At 47.6% G+C, this 18,764-nt stretch overlaps 1 protein-coding gene across 1 annotated transcript in view; it reads right to left on the bottom strand.

Annotated features, from left to right (window-relative positions):
* The window catches only part of LOC309372936 (bactericidal permeability-increasing protein-like), a 42,355-nt gene that overhangs the window by 8,232 nt on the left and 15,359 nt on the right, over positions 1-18,764 (bottom strand). Inside the window, exons 2-13 of the mRNA XM_081917033.1 lie at positions 15,895-16,042; positions 14,828-14,942; positions 13,664-13,792; positions 12,393-12,548; positions 11,698-11,761; positions 10,264-10,324; positions 10,056-10,147; positions 8,524-8,703; positions 6,359-6,418; positions 3,748-3,915; positions 2,711-2,799; positions 1,281-1,323 (exon numbers count right to left, since the gene is read on the bottom strand). Coding sequence (XP_081773159.1) covers positions 1,281-1,323; positions 2,711-2,799; positions 3,748-3,915; positions 6,359-6,418; positions 8,524-8,703; positions 10,056-10,147; positions 10,264-10,324; positions 11,698-11,761; positions 12,393-12,548; positions 13,664-13,792; positions 14,828-14,942; positions 15,895-16,000 — 1,263 coding nt within the window. The 5' untranslated portion in view covers positions 16,001-16,042. The remainder of the gene's footprint in view (positions 1-1,280; positions 1,324-2,710; positions 2,800-3,747; positions 3,916-6,358; positions 6,419-8,523; positions 8,704-10,055; positions 10,148-10,263; positions 10,325-11,697; positions 11,762-12,392; positions 12,549-13,663; positions 13,793-14,827; positions 14,943-15,894; positions 16,043-18,764) is intronic.

Raw genomic sequence — 18,764 nt, forward strand, 5'->3', positions numbered from 1 at the left:
CTATCATCTATCCATCTATCTATCTATCTATCTATCATCTATCTATCTATCTATCTATCATCTATCTATCTATCATCTATCATCTATCTATCTATCTATCATCTATCTATCCCTTTTGAGAACCCGGACATATAGTTTTAAGCAGTGCTTTTTTTCTAAAAAAAATGTTTAGGGGTATTCTCATTTTCCTACTCATATTGAAATACTGCCCCTTAATGAAGCCAAACTTAGATTCACAAAAAGTTGAGGGGTATGCATACCCCTGTGTCCCCCCCAGGGAGGGAAGAGTGTGTGTGCACTAGGGCGGTTAATAAAAAATGTTTTTTAAAAAAGCCTGCTCCAAAGGTCTTATCTTACTACACTTGGGATTATACAGCTATATCTGAAATTTCATGCGTATCAGTTAATATATTGACCCTGCTTCACTGAATTGAAATTTCAGCCTTCATGATATAGGAAAACAGCCAAGTAAACAGCTATTTTTGTGGAGGACGGTCAAGATATTAACTGATATGCACGAAATTTCAGATACAGTGGTACCTCTGGTTGCGAACGGGATCCGTTCCGGAGGCCCGTTCGCAACATGAAAAGAACGCAACCCACAGCGGCGCGTCTGCAGATGCACAGGTTGCGATTCGCTGCTTCTGTGCATGCGCATGAGGTCATTTTGCACTTCTGCGCATGCGCGAGTGGTGAAACCTGGAAGTAACCTTTTCTGGTACTTCCAGGTCACCGCAGGACGTAACCGGAAAGGATGTAACATGAAGTGGACGTAACATGAGGTATGACTGTATAGCTAAATAATCCCTAGTGTAGTAAGATAAGACTTTTGGAGCATGTATTTTTTAAAAAAAGTTTTTTATGAACTGCCCTAGTGTGCACAGCTACAGTGGTGCCTCACAAGACGAAAATAATCTGTTCCGCGAGTCTCTTCGTCTAGCGGTTTTTTCGTCTTGCGAAGCAACCCTATTAGCAGCTTAGCGGATTAGCGCTATTAGCGGTTTAGCAGCTTAGTGGCTATTAAAGGCTTAGCGGCTTAGCGGCTTAGAAAAAGGAGGGGAGCGGAAAAAAATAGCAAGACTCGCAAGACGTTTTCGTCTTGCGAAGCAAGCCCATAGGGAATTTCGTCTTGCGAAGCGCATCAAAAAACGGAAAACCCTTTCGTCTAGCGGGTTTGTCGTCTTGCGAGGCACCACTGTAGGTGCATCTCACAACCCCAGTCTCCAGATTCCAAGCCCCACCCATTCCTTCATCCACCTGGGCTCCTCCTCTATACTCACCCTGATCTCGCCAACCTTGGACCATTCCTTCGACAGGCGCAACCTGCAGGGTACACAGAAGGATGAGAAAGCACCAGGTCGGGGTTCATTTATGCCAGGGGTCCCCAAACTAAGGCCCACGGGCCGGATAAGGTCTGAGGGACTTGTTTATCCAGCCCGCAGCAACCCCTGCCACCACCGCCCGCTCTTACCGGCGCTGCGCTGCGCGGCTGCCCACTTCTGGGTCGGAGGAGCAAAGGAAATAGCTTGCGCGCATGCACAAGCGTTATTTCCGGTGCACATCTGGGTCGGAGGAGGCCCCTGCACATGCACACAAGCTATTTCTGGTGTTCCTCTGACCCGGAAGTGCATTGGAAATAGCATGTGCGCACGCGTATGGGCATGTGCTCCCCCACACTCTGGCCCGCCGCGCGATCGGTGCTGGAGACACCAGCCCAAAGTGCAGTAAGCTTGCTGTCCCCTGATTTATGCTCTCAGGAACATTTGCTTCTTCGTTCCATTTCTTATATCCCACCTTTTCTCTCCAGTTAAGCTCAAGGGGGTATATGCATTGTTCTCATTTAACCATCGCAACAACCCTGTGAGGTAGGTTAGGCTGACAGGCAGTGCCTGGCCCCTCAGGTGACCCAGTGAGCTAAATGGCCAAGTTGGGATTTAAACTCCTGTCTCCCAGCTCCTTCCATCTGCACCCAGTGATGCCAGGCAGTGGCGTAGCGTGGGGGGTGCAGGGGGGGGCCGGCCGCACCGGGCGCAACATCTGGGGCTTAGGGTTAGGGGGCGCAAATTACTTGCCTTGCCCCGGGTGCTGACAACCCACGCTACGCCACTGATGCCAGGGACCAAACTCGGAGCTTTTTGCATGCAAAGCAGGTGTGATGGGCAGGGGCAATTAATAATAATAATAATAATAATAATAATAATAATAATAATAATAATAATAATTTATTATTTATATCCCGCCCATCTGGCTGGGTTTCCCCAGCCACTCTGGGAGGCTTCCAACAAAACACTAAAATACAATAACCTATTAAACATTAAAAGCTTCCCTAAACAGGGCTGCCTTCAGATGTCTTCTAAAAGTTTGGTAGTTATTTTTCTCTTTGACTTCTGGTGGGAGGGAGTTCCACAGGGCAGGTGCCACCACCGAGAAGGCCCTCTGCCTGGTTCCCTGTAACTTGACTTCTCGCAATGAGGGAACCGCCTGAAGGCCATCGGCACTGGACCTCAGTGTCCGGGCAGAACGATGGAGGTGGAGACGCTCCTTCAGGTATACTGGACCGAGGCCTGTGCAATAATAATAATTGCATGGAGGCCCGCATTAAAGGTGAGACAACAGCAGGCAGGAATCCTGTGCTAATCCTGGGGATTGGGGAAGGGGGGTGCGGAATAAGAGGAAGAACCTGGAGCCAGAGAAGAGGAGCGATACTCACTTTTTCAGGGTCACAGAAGCCCCGGCATAGCCAAGGGATTTCCCAGACTTCCCTGGCTTAAGAAGGGGTTGCCCCGTGAGGTTGGCGTCCTGTAAGCCAGAGAATAGACAGAAGAGGATGAGCAGAGTCTGGGTTGGGTGACGCATCTAAGGCCGTTCATGCTTCCTGTGCGCATCAGGGAATGGTATGTAGGAATGATCGCTGGGTTGTGGAGCACACTCCTGCCCGCGGGCAGCCTCAGCTGTCTGCACGCGTGACCTTGGGGTGCACATTCCCCCTCACAGATAAAGCCACAGCTGTCTGAACATCTTGCCCTCTGTCTAAGCTTTTGGGGTCTCAGTAGTCTGCCGTGTCCTGTCTGTGACCTTTGTCTCTTTCGTCATACATTGTGCAAGGGGAAAATGACACGGTGGAAACAGGTGCCAAAGTAACTTTGTGCCACCCCACGAGCTCGGGACCGGAAGATGTGTAAAGGTCACAGCCCAAAATGTATCTGCCTGGGTTTGCATATTGTGCCAATAAAAGGAGCCTCAGCAGAGCTAGCCGGCAACTTGCTTGTGCACAGCTCGCCTGCATTATCAACTCCTGCCTTATGTCCTTCACTTCAGGTAGGGCAGAAGGATGGGAGCCAAACAGCAGGTGGCGCTAAACCAGCGATGGAGGAAGCCAGAGCCAACGGCAGCAAGGGCCGACTCATTCGGGCTTCATCCCCATCCACCCTGAGCCGGGGAGGGAAGAAGCTGATAGGGAAGGCCACTCTCTGGGCTAGCTTTAAGTAAAGATGCATGAGCAGCATCTACTCACAGCTCCCAGAAGCACACTTATAAAATTGCAGAGCTGGAAGGGACCCTAGGGTCATCTAGTCCAACCCCGTGTGACGCAGGCACTGTTTTGCTGCACTGGTAGCAGCGGCAGGCCTGTGACGCACACCTCCCAACCCTCTTTAAGACGGTTCATATTGAAGCCTCTCCCCACCATCTCTGAGAAGGGCAGGGATCTCCGTTCCTCCACCAACCCCACCTGTTAACGATGCTTACAATATTCAGCAGGAACACGGAGGCCAGGCTGGCGTTCGGGAGGATGACAAAGGCCTCTGCAGATGCAAAGAGCGTGACCTCCACTCCATTGGGCTGGAAGCGTATCTCAGGTTCCTTTTGGGCAGCCAGGTGGAACTCCATGGGCATATTTGGAAAGAGCTCGTTCAGCTGCGGAGGGGAGAAAAGAGAGGTGCTGTGATGGAACAGGTGTTTCATTACGATTGGGTCAGTGGCACGGGGAGAGATCAATATTTCTGCGCCTGGGGGAATTATTACGGGACGGGTGCGTCTTGCGAAATGCAAGGTGGTTCTTTTAATGAGATTCAGTGAGGATGCCTGCTTGAGATCAAGAGGCAGGGAGTTCCAGGTGCCGCCACACTAAACAATCAAGTTCTTACAAATGTGGAACGGGTATTTTTGCAGCATCTACGTCGGTGTCATCAAAAATATTCAGTACTTTGAGATAGCTCTTGTGCAGCTGTGCTCCTTTTTTAAAAAAAGTAATATTTATTAAAGTTTTAAAGGTTACAAAAAGAGAAAAAAAGAAAACACCAAATTAAGCAAAAACACGACAACACATCACAATAAGGAGGGGAAAAACCAGGAAAAAAACAGAAAAATAAAAACAATTAAAAAACACACCGAACCTTCCCATAACTTACCTTTCATTTGCTTGTTTCCTTGACCTCCTCACACCTCCCTTTTTTGTATTCTAGTTCGGTTAGCTATTTCAGCAAATCCTTTCCATCTTTCCCAGTTTTTGTCCTGTAATTTATCTTGATATAATCTAACTGTACTTCCCCTCCTTTCATCAATTAACAGTCTATTTTTACTTAATCCTTTATAACATTTCTGCTAAAACCACATAACTTCATTCCAGCATCCTTCTAAAATTCCTTAATCTTACAATGTTTCTGTAAATAAACTTTAAATTTCTTCCAATCTTCTTCCACCGACTCATCTCTCCTTCGCACCTCTCTTGCCAAATGCAAGGGAGTTCTTTTAAAAGGAGATTTAGAAGCAATGCAAAACACAAGTGAGTGGGAAGAAGAAGATTTTATTTCTAAACAGCAAGCAATATATACATACCAAGTATGCACTTCTATCTGCCACTGGGAAGCCCTCAAGAAGCGGTGAGGTGACTCCCCCTGGTAGCTTCAGTTTGCACAGCCCTGCCGCCGATCAGTCCGTGCAGGAGCTTCTCAGAACTCTGCCCCCAAACCATCCGATTAGCTAACTTGTTAGCCTACATGCCTTGCCCAACTAGCTGGTGTAGATTAGCTAGCCCCCTCTTCCAATACCGCACATTCCTTCAAACAATGTCTAACATCAAAGGAGGTCAGAAGGTGCCCTGCATCATCACTTCCTTCCAACAAATTAAAAGCTGTTCTCAGCCATCAAAGAGCAGAACAAGAGATGGAGATGGGAAGTAAACAGAGGCAGGAAGAAATGACCGTGTCAGATCGCTAAACTCCTCAAAATACAAATATCTTCCGGAAAAGATTGCCCCTGCAGCAGGGGTTGGCAAGGTTTACCTCGCCTGGGCCGGTTCACTCCCACGGAGATCGCTCCGTGGACCAGATCACGTCTGCGCAGATGCAATTTCCGGCATCTGCGTCTGTGCAGACGCAATTTCCGTCGTCTGCGCAGGCACGGTTTCCGCCACCGCGGAAGTGAGCCCCCACTCTGCGCTGCGCCAGTTTAGCGCAGCACACAGGGACTCGCCGAGCAGGTGGCTTGGTTCGGGGGCAGCTTGGGGGCCGTTTAAACGACGCCCATGGGTTGCTCGTGGCCCATGGGCCGCAGGTTGCTGACGCCTGCCCTATAGGGTGCACCTAGCACATGCAAACTTTATGCAGCATCAACTTTGGTGATCCCCTCCAACCCTGCAATTCTATGATTCTACAACACAACTGTGGCGATCACACAGGGTCCCCGGACATTTCACCGTCTATTGATCCCTGTGCCACCATTTGATTTCTCGCTGCCACCACCCAGGCCCTACCTGGTACAATATTGAATCCAGCCAGGGTTAAATTGGAACATAAACTTCTGTTTATTTATTGCAGTTTAACAAGTGTGTGGTTTCATAAACAGTATCAGTCAATTACAATCATGGGGTGCCTATCCAGACCTATAATTCCACTACCTGCTCTCACTCACTAAACCACCTCTCAGATATTTACTGGTCTTCCTAGCTCCTAACTGTTCCTGACTCAGCTTATTTCACTACACTAACTCAACCTACCCACAGACGCTATCCCAATTCACTCCCACTCCAACCAGCCACCCAACTCCCAATGAGCTTCCCCCTTCGCTCCTCCCAGAGCTGGTTTTATAGTCCCTCTGACTCCACCCCCTGGATCCTGATTGGGTAACCTGTTTAACTATTTCACCTCCAGCACTCTCATATGTTAACATCTCAGCAACAAACAAAACCTTTTTGTGACCCGTTGCTCCAAAAGAGAGAATTTTTCACCAGAGAAAAGATTTCACAAGAGGTTTTCAGTTTTGCGTTTGGCTCTTGTGACTGGGTGGGGCAATCACATTTCCCTCTGTTCCTCCCCAACCCCTGGCAATAATTCCCCCACCTTCACAAGAATAAACTCACCTCTGGTACAAATATCCCCACATTCTTGGTGTTCAGACGCAAAGGCAAACTTTCGGGAACCTGAAACGACAACGCGTGTGAATGTTTGATTGGGACAGCCCCAGTTTCCAGGCTAACGCACTGGATTTGCTCTCCGTAATCTTTGGAGATCAGGGACCATCCACACTTCTTCTTGCCCTGGGTCTAGAAAGGTTTTCTGCTTGTCCTGTGTTGTCTAGGACCAGGTATGTGCGGTCTTGCCTTTGCCCCACAGTTCTCACTTAGATGAGCTGCTCTTTAGTGCTAAATTGGAACAAACAGCCATCCACGGAAAACCCAATTGCCGTTTGTTCAGTGCTAAATATCACATTTCTCCAGGAGAAGTGGGGGGGGGGCAATCAGAGGTGCAATGGCAGAGCTACGTTTTGGGGGGCTCTTTGCAACCAGCAACAAGGTCTGGGCAACCACTGCTACCGTCTTCCGTGGGGTTGTTCCATGACAGATCACCACATTTTTATAAAAAAAAATTAACTACATCACCTCTTATTTTGATTGAAATTGCTGCACTGGATTATCTCACATGCCATAGTCACTGGTGTGAATAAACATTTTCTATGCCTTATTAGTTTCGAGTTACGGTTGTGGGAGTTAGAAGCTTCATTCGTTCCATAGTACAGCCACACCTTCAGAGTTTTGCAGCAGCCCTAAAAGTGGTTCAGGCAAGGATAGGCTTGCCGTACATCGGGAAAATTCCTGACATGTCCTGGTTTTCGGATGTAAGCATGGCGTCCGGGGGGAATTTAGCTGAATCGGCAAAATGTCAGCGAAAACACGGATGTATGGCATTGCGATGGGAAAAGCACCGGAAACAGTTCCAAAAGCTTAAAGTCACTATTTTGAGGGGATTTGGGCTTGTTCCCCAAAAAAGCTGGTTTCCTAAAAAAAAAAAAGCTCACAAATTTTTGCAGGAGTCAAGAATTTTACTTTTTGAAATATGGCAACCCTATGGCAAGTCCAGACCCATCAGACCCTGAGAAGTTGCCTCTTGCCCAGTCAGGACATCAGTCCATCTAGCTCATAATTAATAATTATAATTAATTTACAGAGCACTTCATATGAAGCATCACAACGAGCTTTCACAACGCAATAAAAACATATACCGTATTAAACAATGCAAGAGAGTTTACTTTTACCTTTTACTCTGTATGTCTGTATGTCTGTGTGTCTGATTGTCTACACTCATACTGGCTCTCCAAGCAGGGGCGTAGGAAGGGGGGGCAGGGGCAGCCCACCCCGAGTGTCATCCCGGGGGGGGGGGGAAGGGTGACAAAATCCGCCCCGGGTAGATCGCCACACTGCCCCCCTGGACACCAATAGCCACACCAATCACCCCCCTGAGTGCCAATTGCTGCACTGATCACCCCCAATGGGCGCTGATTGCTTTGCCGATCGCCTTCCTGGGACGGTTAATAATAATAATAATAATAATAATTTATTTATACCCCCCTCCCCGGCCAGAGCCGGGCTCAGGGCTGCTAACACCAGTAAAATTACAGTAAAAACATAATGGGGGGGGGGAACCAATTTAAAATACAGGTTAAAAATACAATTTAAAATGCAGCCCTATTTTAATAGTAGCCCATAGATCAAGACCACAAGGGGAGGGCAACTTAAGGGTCAGACTGAGTCCAAACCAAAGGCCAGGCGGAACAGCTCTGTCTTGCAGGCCCTGCGGAAAGATGTCAAGTCCTGCAGGGCCCTAGTCTCTTGTGACAGAGCATTCCACCAAGTCGGGGCCAGTACTGAAAAGGCCCTGGCCCTAGTTGAAACCAATCTAACCACCTTGCAACGGGACCTCCAAAGTGTTGTGGACCTTAAGGTTCTCCGTGGGACATACTGGGAGAGGCGGTTCCATAGGTACAGGGGTCCTTACCGTTCGCTGCGGGCAGTGCCCCCCTGGGATACTGGCCCCGCCCCTGCTAGCCCTGCCCCCAGGCAGCTAGCCCTGCCCCCGTGTGCCGCTCCAGGTGCCAGAGCAGCTAGCTCCGCCTCTGCCTCCAAGGAATTGGGCCAGGGTCTTTTCAGCCTCATAGCCTGTCAACTGGTGACACCAGGATTCAAACCTGGGACCGTGTACCTGCGCCTCATGGCCTTGACAGGCCCTGTGCACATCCACACCTCCTTACCATGGCATCCGTGTAATTCACCCTGAGTGCCCCTGCAGTGTAGTACACAAAGGCAGCTGAGTTGGCGACGAGTTCAGAGATGCCCAGGAGGATCATGGAGTCTGTCTGGTTGGGTAAGAGGTAGGGGACAGGCTGGAAGGGGCTGCCGTGGAGGGTCTTTCCCACCATGAAGAACTGACCCTAGGTGAGAAGAGGAGAGAAGATGGTCAACTTTTGTAGGGTGCTCCACAGTGAGATTGCCACCTCAGAAAGAAGGAAGAATTTGAAGGCAGATCCCAGGTAAGAAACCTGTTGGAAGTGTGGGGTGAAAGAAGGCAGTTTCTTCCACATGTGGTGGACATGTGACATAAAGGTAAAGGTAAAGGGACATCACCTTGACAACAAAGGTCCGTATAGTGAAAGCTATGGTTTTCCCAGTAGTGATGTATGGAAGTGAGAGCTGGACCATAAAGAAGGCTGATCGCACAAGAATGGATGCTTTTGAATTCTGGTGCTGGAGGAGACTCTGGAGAGTCCCATGGACTGCAAGAAGATCAAACCTCTCCATTCTGAAGGAAATCAGCCCTGAGTACTCACCGGAAGGACAGATCCTGAAGCTGAGGTTCCAAGACTTTGGCCACCTCATGAGAATAGAAGACTCCCTGGAAAAGACCCTGATGTTGGGAAAGATGGAGGGCACAAGGAGAAGGGGAGGACAGAGGACGAGATGGTTGGACAGTGTTCTCGAAGCTACCAGCATGAGTTTGACCAAACTGCAGGAGGCAGTGGAAGACAGGAGTGCCTGGCGTGCTCTGGTCCAGGGGGTCACAAAGAGGCGGACACGACTAAATGACTAAACAACAACCACAAAAGATAAAGGGACTCCTGACCATCATCTCACTTTATTGGCCGAGGGAGCCGGCGTACAGCTTCCGAGTCATGTGGCCAGCATGACTAAGCCGCTTCTGGAGAACCAGAGCAGCACACGGAAATTCAAACTGGCAAATACTACTTAGAAGTATTTGCTGCCTGCGTTGAAATGTAAATAAACCTTTTCGCTTTTACAAAAATGTGTTGTTTATTCTTAGCAACGGGGATAAAGAAGGGAAAGGGCAGCAGATCACAAACAAACAGCGATAAAAGGTGTAACTGCCTAATTCCTAGCTTCCAATAGGCTGCAAAAGTGTGCAAGTGTTTTTACTCTGCTAAAAGGGCTTCACAGCCTGTTTACTCTCGTGTTTCTCACACACAGGAGGTTAAAATTTAAATTTACCCACTGAATTCTCAATCCATCTCCATCAAACCACCTCTCCAGTCTCTCATGTTTTGGACAACCATTCTGGAAATTGCTTCCCATTCCACCTTGGGGAGGCCGCACAGAAAGAGAAACAGCTATTCAATCTCACAGTGCCACAAAGCTCTATCTACTTTGGGATCAGGCTTCCCAGAAGACTGGGATGGAGAGGTTTGAAAAAAGGCTTCGCAGATCCACAGACAATCTGAAATGATCTGCTGGATCCCTGCTCCCTCCATCCCCGCAAGGTTATCATTACCTTCAGGTCCACATTGCATCGATCCACATCAATCACGGGCTTTTCCACCAAGGAATAGTCTATCCCTGCAATGGGGTCCAACTGGGCCGAGACTGGAAAAAGGACACGGAGAAAGCCAATGTTTAGCAAGGTGCAGACCAGCGTGCCAAAAATTATTCCCAGAGGGGTGATTTTGAGCTGGTAGCTCCAGGCATACAAGGTGCTTTACCATTCATGGTTTTCAGGATTTCTGCAATCTTGCCGATTCCTTTCTTGACCTCCGAACAGAGCTGGAAGGGAAGAAAGCCCATAACATTCAGAGGGATGGACAGTGAATGTCACCTGGAGCTCTCTTTCCATCACAAAGGGAGAGGGGGAACTGGAACCAGCTGAAAGGGGGGACACTTAGGAAGGTAGGAAGTGAGTCTGACTATTGGTGTATTCAACTGAATACGGTCTACACTAACTGGCAGCAGATCTCCAGAATTTCAAACAGGTCGGGATCTCCCCCATCCCTACCTGGGGATGCACCAGGGATTAAACCTGTAGCCTTCTCCACAAATAACAGATGTTCTACTGCAGACTGTCTCGCCAGAGTGGCGCATGCTCTTGTTTGAGAAGACATCTGAAGGCAGCCCTGTTTAGGGAAGCTTTTAATGTTTAATAGACTATTGTATTTTAATATTCTGTTGGAAGCAGCCCAGAGTGGCTGGGGAAACCCAGCCAGATGGGTGGGGTATAAATAATACATTCTCATCATCATCATCATCATCATCATCATCATTATTTCCTGCTTGGATTACTGCAATGCTGTCTATGTGGGGCTACCTTTGAAGGTGACTGGAAACTACAACTAATCCAGAATGCGGCAGCCAGACTGGTGACTGAGAGCGGCCTCTGAGACCATATAACACCGGTCCTGAAAGACCTGCATTGGCTCCCAGTATGTTTCTGAGTACAATTCAAAGTGTTGGTGCTGACCTTGAAAGCCCTAAATGGCCTCGGTCCAGTATACCTGAAGGAGCGTCTCCACCCCCATCATTCAGCCCGGACACTGAGGTCCAGCTCTGAGGGGCTTCTGGCAGTTCCCTCACTGCAAGAAATGAGGTTACAAGGAACCAGGCAGAGGGCCTTCTCGGTAGTGGCACCTGCCCTGTGGAACATCTTCCCTTCAGATGTCAAGGACATAAACAACCGTATGACTTTTAGAAGACATCTGAAGGCAGCCCTGTTTAGGAAAGTTTTTAATGTTTGATGCTTGATTGTGTTTTTAATGTTCGATTGGGAGCCGCCCAGATTGGCTGGGGAAACCCAGTATAAATAATAAATTATTATTATATTATTATTCCGCTCTGGGACTAGGTGATTGCTCCACCACAAACATATGCATTTAATACTGGGGGCAAAGGATCCTGTGGCTCTCCCAGATGTTGAGGGACTCCAACTCCCATCAGCCCCTGCAGCCAGCATGGCCAATGCTCAGGGATGATGGGCGTTGTAGTCCAACTGCCTGCACAGGGCTACAGTTTCCCTGTCTCTGATTTAATGTACCAGGGCTTCACATGCAGAGCAGGGCAGGGCAGGGCCGGGCAGGGAAATGGAGACAGGCAGCAGTAATAAGGTCCAGCTTTTGTCCTTCAACTAAGAAGTTCAAAAATCTTACTTGTTGATTGACTTCTGACTTCAGCATGTCCCTGAGAGCAGATGCTGCAATGTTGTACAGCCAGCTGTGGGAGAAAGAAGGAGCAAATGTTAGTATGATGGCTAATCTAACACTGCTGTTCTTCCAACCTAGAAGAGGTGTTTTGCAGTGCCCTAAGCAAGAGAGATGCCCCTTCTATGTGGGAAATCGCCCAAGCTTTGGGTTGGGAAGAGAGATTAGATTTTGGTTTATGAGCCTCATGCTCTACTACTAGCTCAGCTATTCCAACAACGGCAATGTTACTTTAAACCACATGAGGCCACTGTTTGTTTAGCAATATAGCCAGCACTTGTTTGTAGCCTCTCTTTTTAAGCTAACTCCACCCCTAAAAGCTGATCCACTCTCTTTTCATCTCTACCAATCCTGTAAATAATTCCTGCCAAGATAAACCTGCTCCTGCATGAATAAAGCCTTTGAACTCCAGAAACTGTAAGTGATCATTTCAATCTAACTCACCCAAGTTACAAGCTCTTCTTAAAAAAATGGTCCATTAGCTCAGTCGTGGCTCTCTAGAATTTCAAGCAGGTGTCTATCCCACCCCTACCTGAAGATGCTGGAGACTGAACCAGGACCTTCTACAAGCAAAGGAAGTGCTCCCTCACTGAGCTATAGTCCTTTGCCTTTCAGTGTCTAGGAAAATAAGGAATTAGAGGTACCTGGTTCCCCCGTAGAATTTCAACCTGAAGTCCCCCATGGCAGAACGGCAGCTTTCGTACCACACCCGAAGCCGTCCTTCATCGCTGCTGTCCACTCCCATGACAGTAGAGATGGTGAGCCGGTCGATGATGATGTCAACAGTGCCACTGTCATCTCTGTAGGGGAAAGATGCAGTCATTGCATTGGAACGAGGCAAGGAGAGCAGTGATGGTGTACAGCCAGAACAATCTTCTTGAAGATGGGATGGAGAAACTGAAAGGGTGTCTGGGCTGGCTCTGTTCCCCAGGTAGATGGAGACCAATGCCCAGCCAGAAAGCCTGCAAGAATGATGTGATGTGTGTCCTGATGTGAAGAAAAAGATGGCTGCCCCTTCCATTTCCAGGTAGAGACGTTGACTGGACCAGCAACTGAATCTTTTTTCAGCCAGGACAGCTGCAAACACAGAAAAGCACATAGCTTCCCCCTAAAGAATCCTGGGAAATGGAGTTTGCACCTCACAGAGCTACATTTCCCAGAACTAAGAAATAATACTAAGGATGAAAGTTGCAAATTGCAATCTAAATAAGAATATTAAAAAATGACGAACACTGGTAGAGGGTAGTCACATAAGTGTAGCATTTATGTCTGCATTTTTGTATTGTTGGTATTTGAGTTGGTGTAATTGTATGGTGTTGGAGGAGACTCTTGAGAGTCCCATGGACTGCAAGAAGATCAAACCTCTCCATTCTGAAGGAAATCAGCCCTGAGTGCTCACTGGAAGGACACATCCTGAAGCTGAGGCTCCAATACTTTGGTCACCTCATGAGAAGAGAAGAGACTCCCTGTTAAAGACCTTGATGTTGGGAAAGATGGAGGGCACAAGGAGAAGGGGACGACAGAGGACGAGATGGTTGGACAGTGTTCTCGAAGCTACGAACATGAGTTTGACCAAGCTGTGGGAGGCAGTGGAAGACAGGAGTGCCTGGCGTGCTCTGGTCCAGGGGGTCACGAAGAGGCAGACACTACTAAATGACTAAACAACAACAAAAATTGTGTGGTTGTATGTGCATTGTAAATAATGAAATATTTTAATTTTAAAAACAACAACAATACAGTTCCCAGAACCCATAAACTACAGTTCCCAGAATTGTTTGCAGGGAGGAGCCATGCGTTTTGAATGTACAGTGTGGATGAAACCCCAATAGCGGCAGGAGGTGGCCAACGCTCTCCCTCTTCCCAGCTCCGCTGCTTGGAAGTCGAAAGCAGCTCCCCGACAGCAGGCAGTTCTTACCCTAAAAAGGATGCCAACTTCCAGTTACCGCTCATCAAGACTTTGGCATCTTGGACGGAAAGGTCGACACCTGTCCCAGCAGCAAACTCAGCGCCTGTCTGGTTCACCTGGAATTCGGTGACCTGGATCCTAAAAAGTAGAACAGAGAGACATGAATGAGGGTCACCCTCCTGTTGAACACTTCCTTTTTCTTTTTTAAATTTTTTTCAAATCCTTTATTATTTTATTCACATAACATACATTATTTACAACAAACAACTCCAAAATAAAATCTTATGTAACAAAACCATAAGTCTCATGTTTTCATTTACACTGATCTCCTCACCAATACCTTTACTTGATATTTCTTGCTGCTTTCTGCTTTCCTTCTAGAATCTTTATAAAAATTTAAATCTCTTAAATCCTATACCAATTTTTAACAATTTCAATTACTCCCTTCACCTCCCTCCCCCACAGCCCAGTACCTCCCTCCACCCCTGTGTGATCTTCTTTACCTACTATTATTTTTGCTATTGTTGCATTATTCACTTTATTTGTTATTCCTTGGGCTGGTATGGGCAAAGGAACATAAGCAGCTGCCTTATACCAAAGCCAGACGAATAGTATTAGTATTAGTATTAGTATTAGTTTTCTTCTTCTTTGGCAATCACTCGTAGCTGAGTAAGATTGTCTCCCATAAACACGGTTTTAACACTGAGTCCGTAAGTGACTGTGGAGGCCAATTCTGGATCTACACATCCTTCCACAGTGGGGACATTGGTTTCTGGGTGGGAGCTGATCCTGGTGAGGGTTTGCTAAGCGTGCCTTCCTCTTAGCATGTTTCTCCCTTGTGTCCTGAGTTCGAGGGTCTTCAAAGTCCATGACACCTTTGGTAAAGGCTGTCCTCCAACTGGAGCACTAGCAGGCAAGTGTTTCACAATTGTTGGCGTTTATACTACATTTTAAAAAACAGTCTTTAAACCTCTTTTGTTGACCACCAGCATTACGCTTTCCAACTTCCAATTAGTATTAGTATTAGTACAGTGGTACCTCGGGTTAAGAACTTAATTCGTTCTGGAGGTTCGTTCTTAACCTGAAACTGTTCTCAACCTGAGGTACTCCAGACCACTCTAGTGGTCCGGAGTCAAGAAGAGGGGAGGTGGGGAGCCACACACTCTCGCTTACCCAGCTACAGAATACCACACTTTCCCAGCAAGCGGAACAGTGTAAGAACCATTTATGTTGTGGAACGTTTCCTTCTTCAGCGCTGACTTCAATATCTCGATTCCAAGTTCCTTTGCTGTAAAGAGGGGGAAAGGGGAAGAATCAGAGAGGTCTGCCTTCCTTGTCTCTCCCAATTAACCTCCGTCTCCAGTGCTCAGTGTTGGGAAGAATCCCCAGGACTCACCCTTCATGACATCACTAGGGGTCGCCCTTGGATCTCAGGTTTGGGCCTTGAGATCTTAGGTTCTGAGGTTCTCCTGGACCGACAGCCCTTGCCCCACAGGAAAATCCAATGGTTCCCAAACTTTTTTGGGCCACCCCCCCAATCCCAGTGCCTTTTTTCTGGGGGACACATAACCATAGCTGTCAACATTTCCTTTTTTTAAAGGGAATTCCGAATAGGATTCCTCGCAAGAAAAGGGAAAAGTTGGCAGCTATGCGCACACCCCTAAACATTTTGTGAATCTTTGTACTTTTGTCTATTTCCTGTATTTATTTCCCCTGACTTGAACTATAAAATGGTGATTTTCTTGAGTCAAAATGAGAGTACCCCTAAACATTTGATTTTTTTAAAAAAGAGCTGCCGTACTCTATAAAGAACATTTTTGTTTCAGAATAGCGGCTTGCATAGCCCACTAAGGAAGATAATAGCGCAATAAACTTCAAAGCAGTAACGATTAATTGCACATTTGTTCAATTTAAACTATTTACTTTAATTAATTTGACAGAATTGATGAACTTGATCCAGTGATAGCAACTTTTAAAAGTCTGACTGTCGTTTGCACCTCTGGCGCCCCACGCCTTGCCTCTGAGGGTCTCCCTAGGTAATCCTGCCCCCCCCCCGGCGGGTAGCCCCCCCCCTTTGGGAACCACTGCCTTAATGCAAACATCACATTTTTAAAAGTACTTTCTGCACCAACAAGTTCTCAATTTGAGCATTTCTGGGAGACTCTTTCTCTCTGTCTTTTTAATCTCCCCCTTCCATTTTGCTCAAGGCCAAGTACGGAGACTGCGGTGAAGTCACCCACCATAATTCAGCCCCTTCTGGGTCACTTGGACCTTCAAGCCTCCATCGGCTCCCATGGCTGTTTGCACGCAAGAGGCCAAAAGAGCCAGAGAAATTGGCCAGAGCATCTTCTGTAGGCCCAAGGTGTGTGCGAAGGTCTTCTGTGTTACCTGGAGGAGAAAGGGGGGGAAAGGTGCTTAAAACGATGCTGTATGAGAAATGCACCTGGTAGACGAAAAAATGTTTCTGAGAGTTAGTGATCTAACACAGAGCCCTTCCTGCCTCTGTTCCTTCCCCCTCCCTTGCTCTTGTTAAGTTCTTTGACGATGTGAGAACAGTCTTTAATGTCCTAATCAGTTGGGAGGGGGTGAACAGCCCCCCCCTATGCCTTAATCACCTGTGGAGGATACAGTAGATCTGGAAATCTTCTTTGATGTTGGAAATCATTGTGGGAAAGTGAGTGGCTATCTATAAAATCAGATGGTTTGGGCAGAGCTTTTCAGAAGCTCCTGCACGGACTGATCGGCCGCAGGGCTGTGCAAACTGAAGCTACCAGGGGGAGTCACTTCGCCGCTTCTTAAGGGCTTCCTAGTGGCAGATAGAAGTGCATGCTTGGTATGTATATATTGTCTACTGTTTTGAAATAAAATCTTCTTCTTCCCACTCACTTGTGTTTTGCATTGCTTCTAAATCTCCTTTTTTAAAAGAACCACCTTGCATTTGGCAAGGCGGATGCAAAGGAGCACAGCTGCACAAGAACTATCTCAAAGTACTGAATATTTTTGATGACACCGACGTAGATGCCGCAAAACACCCGTTCCACATTTGTAAGAACTTGATCGTTCAGTGTGGCGGCACCTGGAACTCCCTGCCTCTTGATCTCAAGCAGGCAACCTCACTGTATTATTTTCAGCCTCTTTCTCCATGTCTGGGCTGGCTTACCTAAACAAATATGTTTTTAGCAGGCAGCAAAGGAGTACAGTGAAGGCACCTGGATCACGTCAACTGGCAGGGAGTTCCAAAGCGCAGCTGCCAGAATATCAAGTTTTTACAAACAGAGAACTGGGCCAATTCCACATATTAAAGAAGTTCAGAGTTATGGTAAGGTGATCTCACAGGTAAATTGGTCCCAGACCATTAAGGCTTAATATACTGTATTAGTAATATACTGTACTAATGGCAACTCAATAGCAAATGGCTCAATAGCAAATCAGCAACCAGCACAGGTCTCTAAGCACAGGTGCAATATGCGTTATATGAAACACGGGTATTATGGTGCTACAGATTTTGGGGGGACTCCCCCTAAACCCTAGAAATTAATAAATGGTAGGATTTTGCATCAACAGAAGTATAGTGTCCAGATCAATTGAAGTAATATTACCACGCTATTCTGCCTTAGTCAGACCACACCTGCAGTCCAGTGTCCAATTCTGGGTGCCACAATTTAAGAAGGATGTTGACAGGCTGGGAGGTGTGCAAAGGAGAGCAGCCAAGAGGATCCAAGGTCTGGAAACTAAGCCTTATGAGAAATGGTTGAGGGAGCTGCGTATGTTTAGCCTGGAAAGTTCAGGTAAAGCAAAGAGTAAGGTTAACATAGGGATGCGGGTGGCACTGTGGGTTAAATCACAGAGCCTAGGACTTGCCAATCAGTAGGTCGACGGTTTGAATCTCCGGGACAGGGTGAGCTCCTGTTGCTCGGTCCCTGCTCCTGCCAACCTAGCAGTTCGAAAGCACGTCAAAGTACAAGTAGATAAAGAAGGTACCACTCTGGCAGAAAGGTAAACGGCATTTCCGTGCGCTGCTCTGGTTCGCCAGAAGTGGCTTAGTCATGCTGGCCACATGACTGGAAGCTGTATGCCGGCTCCCTCGGCCAATAAAGTGAGATGAGCGCTGCAACCCCAGAGTTGGTCATGACTGGACCTAATGGTCAGGGGTTCCTTTACCTTTACCTTACAATCTGCAGAGCCATGCCAGAGAAGGAATCCCAGGGCTGGCTGATGCAAACCAGCCTGGCTGGCCTGATGAAGAGCAAATCTGTTAACATGGCAAAAGGGGTTGATGGGCCATCAGAGAGGAATCTTTTGGCCTGGGGAGACAGATGTTGCCAAGGTCATGGTGTGTGTGTTTGAAGCTACAGGAAAGAGTTTCTTTAGCAAGGTGTTCTGGGAAGGAGGAGGGGAGAGAAAAAGGAGAGATCCATCTTGGGCAGGCTGGCTGAAGGCAGACTGGGAAACATGCTTTTGATTCACGTGTTGCACTGCAGTGTGGGGCAATCCAGTGGCGTAGCATGGGTTGTCAGCACCCGGGGCAAGGCAAGTAATTTGCACCCCCTAACCCGTGGATTTGCGCCCCCTAACCCTAACCCCCAGATGTTGCGCCCGGTGCGGCCGGCCCCCCCTGCACCCTCCACGCTACGCCACTGGGGCAATCCCCTCTTGAAATGACCATGCTGTAAGATCTGACCTCCTTCCACGCAGACTGAAGGTGTAAATGGGTGAATAAACCACATTTCTTAAAGCTACAACCGTCTCCGCCGTGTCTCAGTTCTCCAAAGGAACACAGACCACATGTGAGTGCCAGGAACCCCCTCGGATCTTGCTACCATTCGTCAGAGAAAGGGGGAGGCACCCAACTTTTGTAACAATAGAAACTGCTGCTTCTAAGTGAGGCAAACCTTCATGGCAAATAGCCATCGATAGCCCTCTCCCCCAATCTTCCTAAAGCCATCTTGATGGGTGGCCATTTTTGCCCCTTTGGGGAGCAAGTTCCATAGTTTAAGTATGAGCTGTGCGAAGGTTTTTTTTGCCTTTTATAAAAACCCAGCTGATACAGAAATTCATTTGTGCTGCAAATCAGACAGCCGCTTCCCCCACACATCTGAATGTGTAATGA

This window comes from Podarcis melisellensis, assembly GCF_964234715.1.
Source record: "Podarcis melisellensis genome assembly, chromosome: 6".
Taxonomy (NCBI): domain Eukaryota; kingdom Metazoa; phylum Chordata; class Lepidosauria; order Squamata; family Lacertidae; genus Podarcis; species Podarcis melisellensis.